At 38.5% G+C, this 12,197-nt stretch overlaps 1 protein-coding gene and 1 long non-coding RNA gene across 4 annotated transcripts; one reads left to right on the top strand and one right to left on the bottom strand.

The window, feature by feature from the left end:
• Positions 1 to 8,937, top strand: LOC103421334 (sucrose transport protein SUC4-like). Of its 2 annotated transcripts, none has more exons than XM_029107267.2 (6): positions 1 to 816; positions 1,547 to 2,292; positions 2,797 to 2,860; positions 2,955 to 2,998; positions 3,946 to 4,105; positions 8,397 to 8,937. In XM_029107267.2, exons 1-5 carry the CDS (start codon positions 330 to 332, stop codon positions 4,102 to 4,104), a joined length of 1,500 nt encoding a protein of 499 aa, XP_028963100.1. In that variant the 5' UTR covers positions 1 to 329; the 3' UTR covers position 4,105; positions 8,397 to 8,937. The 2 variants fall into 2 exon arrangements, with proteins under 2 accessions (XP_028963100.1, XP_028963101.1); XM_029107268.2 differs by having other exon boundaries at positions 8,393 to 8,937.
• LOC114826621 (uncharacterized) lies at positions 5,328 to 7,523 on the bottom strand. Of its 2 annotated transcripts, XR_011583337.1 has the most exons (3): positions 6,928 to 7,523; positions 6,750 to 6,828; positions 5,328 to 6,653 (listed from the first exon to the last, which is right to left on the bottom strand). It is a non-coding gene; the product is annotated as an uncharacterized lncRNA (long non-coding RNA). The 2 variants fall into 2 exon arrangements; XR_011583336.1 differs by having other exon boundaries at positions 5,328 to 6,828.
• Positions 8,938 to 12,197: the final 3,260 nt, after the last annotated feature.

Below are 12,197 nucleotides of genomic sequence, written 5' to 3'. Positions count from 1 at the left end.
TAAGTATGTTTGGTTCCGATTAAAATTATGAATATATTTTCCTGGGAATTGGACAAATACTCAAATAGTGACTGCTTTTGCCAGGTCACCTCCGTAAATTTGATCACAATTCAAGGGCATTTCAGTCTTCGCACACCCTTCCACTTCACCTTCACTGTGACTTCACATCTGACGTTCCCGCGGCCAAACAAAAAAGCGCCACCTTGTCTCTCTCTTTACGCCATCTTCCATTTCTAGAGAGAGAAACTTCGATTACAGTTCTACGCTGAAAGAGAGAAGGAAGGTATATATTTGAGAGTGCTAGAGAGAGAGAGGGGGGACCGGTCGCCATGCCAGCTCCAGAAGCAGACCGGCACCGCGTCAGGGCTCGACCGGCGGTCAGAACCCGAATCCCACTCCGGCAGCTCCTCCGAGTGGCATCGGTGGCGTGTGGAATCCAATTCGGGTGGGCCCTACAGCTCTCGCTCTTGACTCCGTACGTCCAAGAGCTCGGAATCCCTCACGCTTGGGCCAGCATCATATGGCTCTGTGGCCCCTTATCGGGCCTTGTGGTCCAGCCCCTTGTGGGACACATGAGCGACCGCTGCACAAGCCGATACGGTCGCCGGCGCCCCTTCATTGTCGTCGGAGCGGCCTGTATCGCCGTTTCCGTTCTAATAATCGGTTTCTCTGCTGATATCGGGTGGTTGCTCGGTGACAGAGGAGGCGGCATCAGGCCCAGAGCCATCGCCGTGTTCGTGTTCGGGTTTTGGATTCTGGACGTGGCCAATAATGTGACTCAGGGTCCTTGTAGAGCTCTCCTCGCTGATCTCACTGGTATGAACCTTCAATTTATTAAATTTGCCAACTTTCCTTTTTTTGATAAAACGATATATTTACTCTGTACGCGGGAATAAATTGGTGCTCAGAAATACAATTAGACCGTAGTAAAAAGAGACTATTCAATTCATTGACTTTAGTCAACTTTTAGTCAATTTTGGAATGATTTTTTTAAGAATTTTGCGGTTGTTTTATAACCTTTTAACTTCAAATATGTATTTATATTCTGTGAAAAAATGCTGTTGAAAACTCATCATAAATTAGGTCACTTATGATCTGCTGGAGGCTCAAACTGTAAACATTTTCCTAATTTTGAAACTTTGGTATTGATAATCCTCCCATTTTAGCCACTTTATCCGTTGATGGCTCTACTTATTTGCGTAATTATGTGTTTGCTTGTTGGATGGCCTAGTTTGTATGCATATTTGAATGCAATACAGAATAATGGCTACTATTGTAGCAAGAAAGCTATTTATATTTTCCTATATGCGAGATGGACATTGTGCAGAGACTATGTCTGCAAATGCTAGAATTTTGATTTGTTGCAGTCTTGCAGAGGTCTCTAAGAAAACCAAGAAATTATTGATGCATGGAACGTGGTTGGTTCTTTTGAGAAACATCACTTAGCTGCCAATCTGCCGGAAAATATCAAATGTGCTTGATGTTCAAAGTTTCAAAATAAAAACCAGTAACACTTTATTCTCATTCTTAATTTCTCTCTTGTTAGAAAAGGATTATCGAAGAACTCGAGTGGCAAACGCTTATTTCTCTCTGTTTATGGCGGTTGGCAATGTTCTTGGCTATGCAATTGGATCACTCAGTTACTTGTTCAAGGTTTTTCCATTTTCAATTACCCCAGCGTGCAATGTTAACTGTGCAAACCTCAAGTCTGCTTTCTTTGTCGACACTGCCTTCATTGCAATTACTACGTGTATAAGCATATCAGCAGCTCAGGAAATACCTCTGGGTTCAAGTAACAGAACCACACCCTTTGCTGATGAAGGGCCAGGACAGTCAAGTCATATTGAAGAAGCTTTTCTCTGGGAGCTGTTTGGGGCTTTTAAATATTTCCCAGGGTCTGTATGGTTAATCCTACTTGTTATTGCTCTAAACTGGATTGGGTGGTTTCCATTTCTTCTTTTTGATACTGATTGGATGGGTCGAGAGATTTATGGTGGCAAGCCAAATGAAGGGATAAATTATAGTACGGGTGTTAGAATGGGAGCTCTTGGTCTGATGTTGAATTCGGTTGTTCTTGGTATAACCTCTGTGCTGATGGAGAAGCTTTGCAGGAAATGGGGGGCTGGTTTTGTGTGGGGGATTTCAAGCATTCTCATGACTCTTTGCTTTCTTGCGATGCTTGTTATTACATTTGTGAACAAAAGTATTGGCATTTCGGGCCATGATTTACCTCCAGTTGGCATTGTGATAGCTGCACTGGCTATTTTTGCACTTCTTGGTGTTCCATTGGCGGTAAGCTTATATCTCTGGTTGAAAGCAATGCATACGTTCTATTTGCCAATGTATATTTCACTGTTAGAAGGCAAACAGGTTTAAATTTTGTGAGCAGAGTGCTTACAATCAATCTTTAGCTTTTGGTAACTAATGATTGATCAAGCATGCTATAATAGCAATTTTACATCAAAAGAATATCAAATTACTTCAGAATAAAATATGCTGCTGTCAGAGGGGAGGGGGTGTCAAGTTGGGATCTTCTCTGTAAGAATTTGACCTATCTAGTAATATTTTTTTATTCAAAGAAAAGTCACCTTCACTTTTCTCTTTTGTTTTTGAAACATTTTGGGTGGATTTGAAAGTTATTGATCCCTTTCACTTTTGTTTTTGGAACATTTTGGATGGATTTGAAAGTTATCGTTTTTGGAGGTCTTTCACTGCACAATTATTATGGATTGACTATGCTTTGTGTATGAACTTGGTCTATGAACCAAATTTAAATTACCAGAATATTTGTTGCAGATCACATACAGTGTTCCATATGCTCTGGTTTCTTCTCGAATTGAGTCTTTGGGACTTGGCCAAGGTGGGAATTTCTTTTACAGAAGGTGGTGTGGTTAAAAAGTTTTCGTTGGAGATATAGCTGTAGGACTTCTTACATTGATGTTTGGTTCTTGTAGGTTTGTCAATGGGCGTACTGAATCTGGCAATAGTAATCCCACAGGTAAGAACACTCATTTTCCTTTCAGCAATGCATATGTGCGCTTCTGTGTAGAAACTAAATTAACATGAAATGCATTACTGGTATAAGGTTATATTACACTTCTACAATCATCAACCAAACGTGAAGCGATACATGCACATATGTTACACCTGCACCTTGTCCCAACTTTGGGGTTATCTATATGCATCCTAATTCTTTGTCATATCCTATCATTGGTTAAATTTTCATTTTAAGTCATATGTTTTGATATATTTCCTAATTACCACTGGCTAAGTTGTTGTTTCGTCTTCCTCTTCCCATAGCACCACCTTCTATGTATTCAATGTATATACACACATATGAGTTTGCTTCTTCAAGCCTATTAGCTCTGAAAATAAGCACCACCTTTTCATGTTGAGCATCTCCTCACCTGGGACTTGCAGTCGCTAACCAATTGATTGATTACGAAGAATCGATTTTAAGCTCTGTACCTTTCCATTGTTCTATTATGTGAAACATAGTTGAAATTGTTTTCTACCATCACATTTTTGGACGAATTACTGACACAACCCAAGAAACAATACCCTGTTTCACAAAACCCCTTAAACTGCTGCTACTAGGATGTCATGGTTCAACTGTTCAGGTATTGGTTGGTGCCTTATGCAAAGCATCGATGCTTGAGTTGAAGAGCATGCTTTGAAAAAAATTGTATTTATTTTCCCTTATTATAACAGTTACTCGATAATTGCAAGTGGTAGATTGCACTGTTGGTTAGGGCCTTCCTCTTCAACCCATTGCGTCTCGGGTTCAAACCCTCCTCCCTTCCCTTAGTATGGTAGATTAGTGTATAATATCGCATGTAATCATCTTTGTTATATTGATTGAACTCCCATGGACTTCTCTGTGAATAACAGTTATCATCTTTGTTATATTGGTTTTGATCATGAATATTTGTTTTTTGAGAACAGGTGGTCGTATCACTAGGAAGTGGACCATGGGATCAGCTATTTGGTGGTGGAAACGCACCAGCCTTTGCCGTGGCAGCAGTTGCATCCTTAGCGAGCGGCCTGGTGGCCATCTTGGCTATTCCACGTTCTACTGCTCAAAAGCCCAGAGCTGTCACATGAGGTATTCTGTTGTACCTACTTTTCACTCTACTTTTTTTCGTCACCGAGATGGTAAAATCTCAAATAGTTAGGGAAAATTTGAACATAGCTGTTACTTGCCATACGGTCAATTAGTTGAAGATATTCAAATAATTTAAAGGCCCGCCAGCGAGTATATGGATATTGAACTCAATTTCCACGTGAAGTGCTTCAGCAAATTATACATCTGAGCTTCTACAATTTATTCTATTCAATTCCTGTTTGAAATTTATGATCATCGTCTGCTGGGCTCTTGGTGAGATCCCTATGTTAGAATCACACTAGTGATGGTGCCCGCGCGATGCTGCGGATTTTTAAACCATATAAAACATGTCAAAAGTTCCACGTGTATATACGATATGCAATATTTACATACATGTGATTCATGTCTTCTTAACCATTAACAGAACAAACTGAAATTGCATCCAAATCATGAGGACCCTTTTGTATCTGAAGTTGCAGCACAATTTAATGATCATAATATGCAGAGACACTGACATGATAATCTTCCAAATCAAACAATGGCGTTTAAGGAATGCATTTCAGAATACTACATACCAAAAATGTTGATTCCAAGTGGAGCCTATAGATTGGAGAGAAGAAGCTATCCACAAAGTGAATAAACCACTAAGTGATATAGAAAGTGATGGTTTTGACGTATCGGGTGATCCAAAACTAATGCGAGTTAGAATCCAAGGAAATGATACTGAGGTGCAGGCAACCCAGCTCAAGCTCAAAAGGAATAGGCCTTTACATTCCTTTTCAATTTCTTTACCACATAGTCACATACACACACATTGATTAGACACACTGCACAACATTCACTCACATAGTCACATACACACTCACACGCACACATGCACATACTGTGCCATACGTACACTGATTAGGCACACTGCATAACATGGTTCTCTCTTTTTAAAGTACTTTGTATTAGTTCTTTTGTGGACAGTTGCTCAATAGCATCTGTCAATGCTTAAAACAAAGAAAAAGTCACTCAGATTTACCCTTCTAGATTGCATTTCAAGCTATACACTATACCTGAATGAATTTTCTAGATTGCATTTTCTATATGAATTCTGTATTTAGGCAGTGAACTGTTGGATATAACCAAGCTCGTAATTGCTAATCACTTCAATTGATCAAAGTGGCCAAGAAAATCTTCTTGCAGTTTGTCTTTCAAAAAATCCTACTTGGAGTAAAAATTAACAGTAGTAAGTTATAGCATAACCAGTAAATTGAATTCGACAAACATAAAAACAATTTGACCACTACACATATAACTCCATAAATTACTTACCACATCAACCTTGAGAGGTCCAACATGTCTAAAAGTCTCAAAAACTTCTCCATGTTCAGCTCTAATCACCTAAAAACACTAAAAAGCAAAGGAAAACATATAAATTCATTAAAATTCTCTACCCACAGATAAGTTAAAAATCGAAAGCAATGACCATTCCAAGGAAAAGAGCAGCCATTATTAGGATCAAAAACTCGTTCCTTAGTCTCTTCATTTGTCTTCCTCAGCTCGTTTTAGGAGAATGGTAGGATCTGTGGTATGAGGGAGATATACATCCAACTCATTCCACATGGCTTTGAGGCTCCCAAGGTGTTGAACAAATGCTTTCCCTTCTTGTTGAGCACTGGCAATGTCCTTCTTTAATTGGAAGACCCGTGCATAGTTGTTTTGATTTCCATACATATCCTGCAAAGCTTTCCAAAGATCATGTGCGGAATTGGAGTAGCTAAAAATTTCAGCAACATGTTTCTCCATGGTGTTGAGCAGTAAGGACATGACAAGTTGATCTTTGCAGAGCCATGCATTGTATGTAGAGGAAGAACTGTCTGGAGCTTCCACGCTTCCATTTACAAACCCTAACTTCCCTTTGCCTCCGAGAGCTAGTGAAACAGCTCGGGACCAAGGAAGATAATTGAACTCGTTTAAGAGAACTGAATACAAACGTTGATTGGTGTTAACCTCAACGTCTGAGAAGTTTGGAGAGAGATTGTGCCGGGTTTCCTCATCATGGTTCACAGAACTTTCTTCAGTCATGACTTAGACTTTGAAAGAAAGAAAAAATTGCAGCAGCAAGAATGGCAGAGACAGGTTACAAATGAACCTGCTCTGATACCATGTAGAATTTTTGATGTGTATTTCATGAAGAAACAATTACAAATGAAACATATATATAGGAAAAGAAAGTAGACATAAGCCTAACTTGCCTAACTTGCCTAATTTTCTAACTTGCCTAATTTACACAAAGAATGTTGACTAGCCTAACTTCACTAGTCATCCAACATGTTTATTTCATGCATGCATTTTACACAAAGAATGTTGACTAGCCTAACTTCACTAGTCATCCAACATGTTTATTTCATGCATGCATTTTAACACAAGATATGACTTGCATGCATTCTTCCAACAATCTAGTTATTTGACCTCTATCATTATTTAAAGCCGCTGCAGCACATCCTCGCACCAGAGCCCTCTTCATGTTTGCCATCATTCCTTTTTTGTCTCCATTTTAAGGCTTTCACACAAAAAATGTTATTCACATATTAGCTTTCATAGTTTCATAGATCCATCCTATTTGGACTTCAATATAGACAGAGGTGCAGATCTGTACCTTTCTCTTTTCTCGAATTTGAAATTTTCGAGAGCTCCATCCGCCTTTTCTTCAGTCTAGACAAAAGATTGAGAAACCCCTTTACATAATACACCATACACACGTGCATGCATCAGAGTCACTTCATTTGACATTCGCCCATGAAAACGAATGAAAGGGAGAGGTGGACGTGCTTTACCTTTATTGGTCTTGGGATTTGCGGAGTCCTTCGTGAAGGTAGAGTCGTCGATGATGAGTGCAGAGCCTATCTAAGCAAGGCACCAAATGGAGATTGGAAACAAAATCTCTAAATAAACCAAAACCATATTTGCTCGTGACTATTATGTGAAAAAAAGAACACAAGATTTGAGAGGAAGAGAGTGAAATGAAGACGGACAGAAGCAGAGATTTGTGAGGGACAAAACCAAAATGAAAGGTAAAGTGAAGAAGATGGAATCGATTGACGTAAAAAATTGTAAAGATTTGAAAAGTAGAAAAGCAGAAAAGTTCCTCAATCCGTCAATCCCGCAATCAAACTCTTTCTCCCCCACTCCTCCCTTTCCCTCTCTCTCTCAAACGCAACATGGCTCCCATCCCCCAAACCCTCCCCGAAGGACACGACCAACCCACCCAACCCGTCCCAAACCCATAGGACAAAATTGCCCTTACTAACTTACCATCTTGACTGTCAAATTTTAACCCTTGATGGGGCAACCTTGTCATTTTCACTCCCTAAGGGTTGGGCTTATATCAAGAAATGAACTAAACCCACTACACAAAATGTGACCGGCCCAAACGCCAACCCAGCCTTAATTTAATGGTAATGCTGTAAATAAAGCAAAATCAAGGGTCAAGCCTGTGACTGTAGCTAAGCTACAGGCAATTCATTCCTCAACATTAGAATGGATAATGTATGTTTAGACATGGGAAATTCATTTAGAACGGGTGATGTTAGACATTGCTGTTTTTAGAAGTGCCGTGGGAAACAAGTTTGGCATAAAGCGATAGTTGTTCGCAGACGCTGGCTGCGAAAAATATGTTGAAGTAATTGCTGATGTAATAGATGTCAATTGGTGCCCGGTGAGATAAGTTGTCTACAATTAGTGGAGAATTTCTTGAATGAAAATCAGTCTCATCTGCGGGATTTTGGCAAATTGCCATGGAAAAGTAGGTACAGCCTCTCTCAGCCGTAGATTCCGAAATTAATCCAAGACTAGTTTGCTGCCAACCAAAGATATATGTTTCGGCTGTTTGAGAATTATTCGTCATGAAAATATAATATTTTACTTTCGGGCGAAGCTTCGATTGGGCGATGTTGGTCCGATTACAAGGTATTGGAATCTCATGCGTTTTGTGCATGGACTTTGTCGTATGAATATGGTAAAATGAAATGTACTGGTTCAAACCTTGATGGAGACAATGCCTTTTTATTCTCTCTGATTTATTTATTTATTTTTGTTCTCTTTTTTGTTGGAAGTTTTCTTTCTTGTGATGGGTTTGCTGTTTATTCTCTTTTTTCCTGTTCTTTTTGTTTAAATCAATTAATATTATTAGTTAAATTAAAATTTATTTTCTTCTTTGTATCTGGACCTTGGAATAAATTCTTGCCTTCATTGCTTTTATCAGTCTGTCTGCTTTTAATCATCCCGTGCATTGTTTGCTAGACAGGCTTCTACAAGTATTAGAAAGAAAAGAAAGAGGGAAAAAGTAAAGTAAATCTCTCGGGTGCCATCCATTTCACTGTTGAAGAATATTTGGATTAGTTGCTCACGCGTGAGTGTGTCAAATAGCCAGGAATCGCCCACTCGCGCGCCGACGACAAAATCCGTTCAGTTTTAGATGTAAGTGTTGTTAAGGTCCAAAATGAAGGTAGATTAATGAGTGCAGAGTGGTATGGGGAACACAGTGGCTTCTGGAAATAAAAGAATTAAGCATGCAGAACACAAGGCCTTTACAGTATAGTGGCACATTGTTTTTGAGAGAGCTTTAAGCGTGTCAGATTTTCCCGGAAAGGCAAGGGAAAAGCTCTTGTGAGAGGAGAATCTGTGAATTTGTTCGTGTTTTTTTAAGAGGAATATAATCTTTTTATTTCTAGTGTCAAATCCCAACAAGTCCTATCATTGCAAAAATCCTCTCCCCAAAAACTTGCATTGGAATTTGTATATTTATTTTGTTATGATATGGGTGAAGCTGAGTCCTTTTTTTTTTATTTTTTTTTTTTTGTGGTCACTAATCTTTTTATTTAATATTAAAAGGATGCGTTTGATACTTAATTTTACGTTCTAGTGGTATTTTTCTTCATTTGTAAGTGAGAGGTTACTGAGATACTATTTTCACACACATTTTTTAACTTCTCACACCCCTCTTTGTTTTTAGCTATCAAATTGAATAAATCAAACGAAAACAACGGTAAAATTAAATATGAGTGTGAGAGCCTAAGTGGTGTGCATTTATTATTTTCTATTTTTAAATTTGGATCCCAGAGAGTGGTGGATTTATGTGTTTTGGTTTTCTTGCCCAATGCAAATACTCATATTTTAAGCCTCGTTTTGAATTTAAATATGTGAGTATTTGCATTTTAGAAGAAAACGATGGACTCAAACTCATATTTGAGTTTTAGCAATTTAGTTGTGTATTGGAGATGGTTGAATTCAAAACTCAAATTTCATTTTTCTTAGTTGAATAACATTTTTCCTAGTTGGCATGGGCTTCACCTTGAACTCAATTCTCAAATTGAAGCTCAAATTTGGGTCTCCACTTTGCCAAAGACTTGTATATAAGTTTTAAGTCTTTGGTGCACACATTGGAGAACCTTAAACTCGTATTTAGAGTCCAAATTTTCCAGTGCATTGGAGATGCACAGAGTGTTATTTATTTTGTTGTTTTGGCACTTAGCATTGATTTCCACAACTATTAGATCTTCTATATTTTATCTTCGCCATTCATTTTCTGTACCACTTAGTGCTACAAACCATTAGAAGAGAAATTGCAAAGTTTAAAATTAAAACGTCTATTTATTCTCCATATTTAACGTCAAATCTACAACTACGAGTAAGTGGTCATACATTTCTAGTCACTAAGTAACCAAAAGCGCACTTATGTGGTTGATGCCCCATCAAAATTCTGAAATTCTTTTTTTTTTTTTTTGGTAACAAAAATTCTGAAATTCTTGATTGAGTGTAAGTATATAAGTATAAATCCCCACTATAACAACAACTTGGGTTGATACAAACTGGTGGAATTTTCATTTTGGGTGAGAGTGAATGAGACCACACTACCCAATTAAGATGCTAAATTCGAAATGGGTTTGTTTTTTGGCAATTGGAAGGAAAACCACTTTTGTGTTTAAATTACCGTTCGTGCATGTATAATACACCTAAAAAATGACCCGTGAATCCTTTTCATTTTTCATATCAAAGATTACAAAATGTGTGACAGAAGAATGTGACAAAAATCTATATTTTGTAAGAAAAAATACACACACACATATATATGTATATATATATATATATATATATATATATATTTGTATGCATGATTGATCGGTAAAGTTGCAGTTGAGGAACTCTGTGCATAACTTTTGGATTTTAATTAGCAGTTTTCACTCATTTTGGTCCATTGGTTTTGTTGCTTTTGACACGCACCTCTCAAGTCTCATCTTTCTCTACAGGAAACAAAAAAACTCATTGAGCTCGATACACATGGAGAATCTGACATGGGCAGGGGTTATGGGTTTCTGGGATGCAATACAATCTCTACAATGCAAGCCAACAAATGAAATCTGATTCTTTCTTTCTTCAAGTTTCTCCGTCTCTTGGAGTCACTCAAAGAGGAGAGATGGACTTCCATGCGACGGAGTTGTCACTCTGTCATTGTATACACCAACACAATCATGCAGTGTCATATTAGAAAGTTAAATCATGTGATAGTGCATAGTTGATTTGAGATACCAAAACAGTTACATTTATGTTGGTGCATGATTGACTTAAGATATTGTTACGTGGCTTCTTGTTGTAAAGTAACCGTGTCTCAAAATGGGAGGAGGGAAAAAGTTTTACTTGCTCAGTATCGATCACTGCTTGTTTGGGCTGGTGGTAGCAGGCAAAGAGGCAGAGCAGGAAACAGACGCAGAGAGAGAGAGAGAGAGAGAGAGAGAGAGAGCCAAGGCTCTCTCCAACAGAGAGACAGACTCATCTCTGTTGTGGGAAGAGGATACAAATTAAAACGGTCGTAAGTGAAGCACGAAATTGTCTCTCAGTGTTCCCTTTCTCCCATCTGCCTGCCTCTTCTCCAAACACACACACAGAGCGATCTCTCTCTCTCTCTCTCTCTCTCTCTCTCTCTCTCTCTCTCTCTCTCTCTCTCATCCATTACAATCCATTTCAGTGGTCCCATTCCATTCCATCACACAACACCAACCTCCAACATACCCATCAACATATATGATATATCCTCCTACATAATTATCCATAAAAAAATATAATGAAAAAGGTGCAACATAAGATGAGTTTAGATTTGCCACACATTCTCCTCACTTGGACAAAACCCTTCCCCAAACAAAAACCAAAATCCCTCTTGTTTAGTTAAATTAGGTTATGCCCCAATTTACCGGCAAACTAAGCAAATCTTGATGCTCAGTCTTTCTGGTGGTTGATACCTTTTATCCCGTCTCAAGTCTCTATTTCTTGTTTACGTCCTAAACCAGCAACCTCATCTATCTGGCTTGAGTTTGAGTGCATGAAAAAAGTTCGAGCAACATCTCTCAATAGAATGATAGCAAGGGCCCGTAAAGGCCCTACTCATCCAGGTCTTGTCTGGGAAGTGAAACTTAACCGCACATGATCAACTGAATAGTTGTGTTGTCTCATGCTTGATGAACTTAACAATGATGAGACTAAGCTCCTTAAACGACATAGTAGAGAAAACAAGTCCACTTTATAAATGTGAGAATTTAAGGGACATAGCTAAACTAGATACCAATCCTTGCACCAAACAAAGCCCTAATTAGCGTTGCGCTAGAGAAGGACGACGATTTATCTTTTTTACTAAAGTGATTACTACTTTTCATATGCGATTAGGATCTTAAAAAATGGATCATGAAATCAAAGCCACTTTGAAGGGATACAAACTCTACCACAAGTTATAATATTTGATTGACTTCAAAACCCATGTCTTTAAATCCTCCTAAGTGGGGTGGGAGGGCCTAGAACAGGTTTTGCATACAAGCTTTGGCACCTCTCAAATTGAGCTAACTAGTCAGAAGCTAGTTAGTGATGTGTCGTTGTTTTCTAATCAAATAGTTGAAGACAGCAAAGAGTTTTGCTGATAATGGGTGTTGCTACATGTGTTTTGTTCCAAGATGCAAAACATGCATGGCTAAAAAGTTCAAACGCAACCAACAAATTAGCCAACAGTTGCAGTTGTTGCCCATATTCTCAAAGACAACAATACACAACCAACTTATAGGCT

Source organism: Malus domestica, chromosome 08, assembly GCF_042453785.1.
Source record: "Malus domestica chromosome 08, GDT2T_hap1".
Taxonomy (NCBI): Eukaryota; Viridiplantae; Streptophyta; class Magnoliopsida; order Rosales; family Rosaceae; genus Malus; species Malus domestica.
The sequence above is the reverse complement of the archived record's forward strand: the minus strand, read 5'-3'. Positions and strand labels throughout refer to the sequence as shown.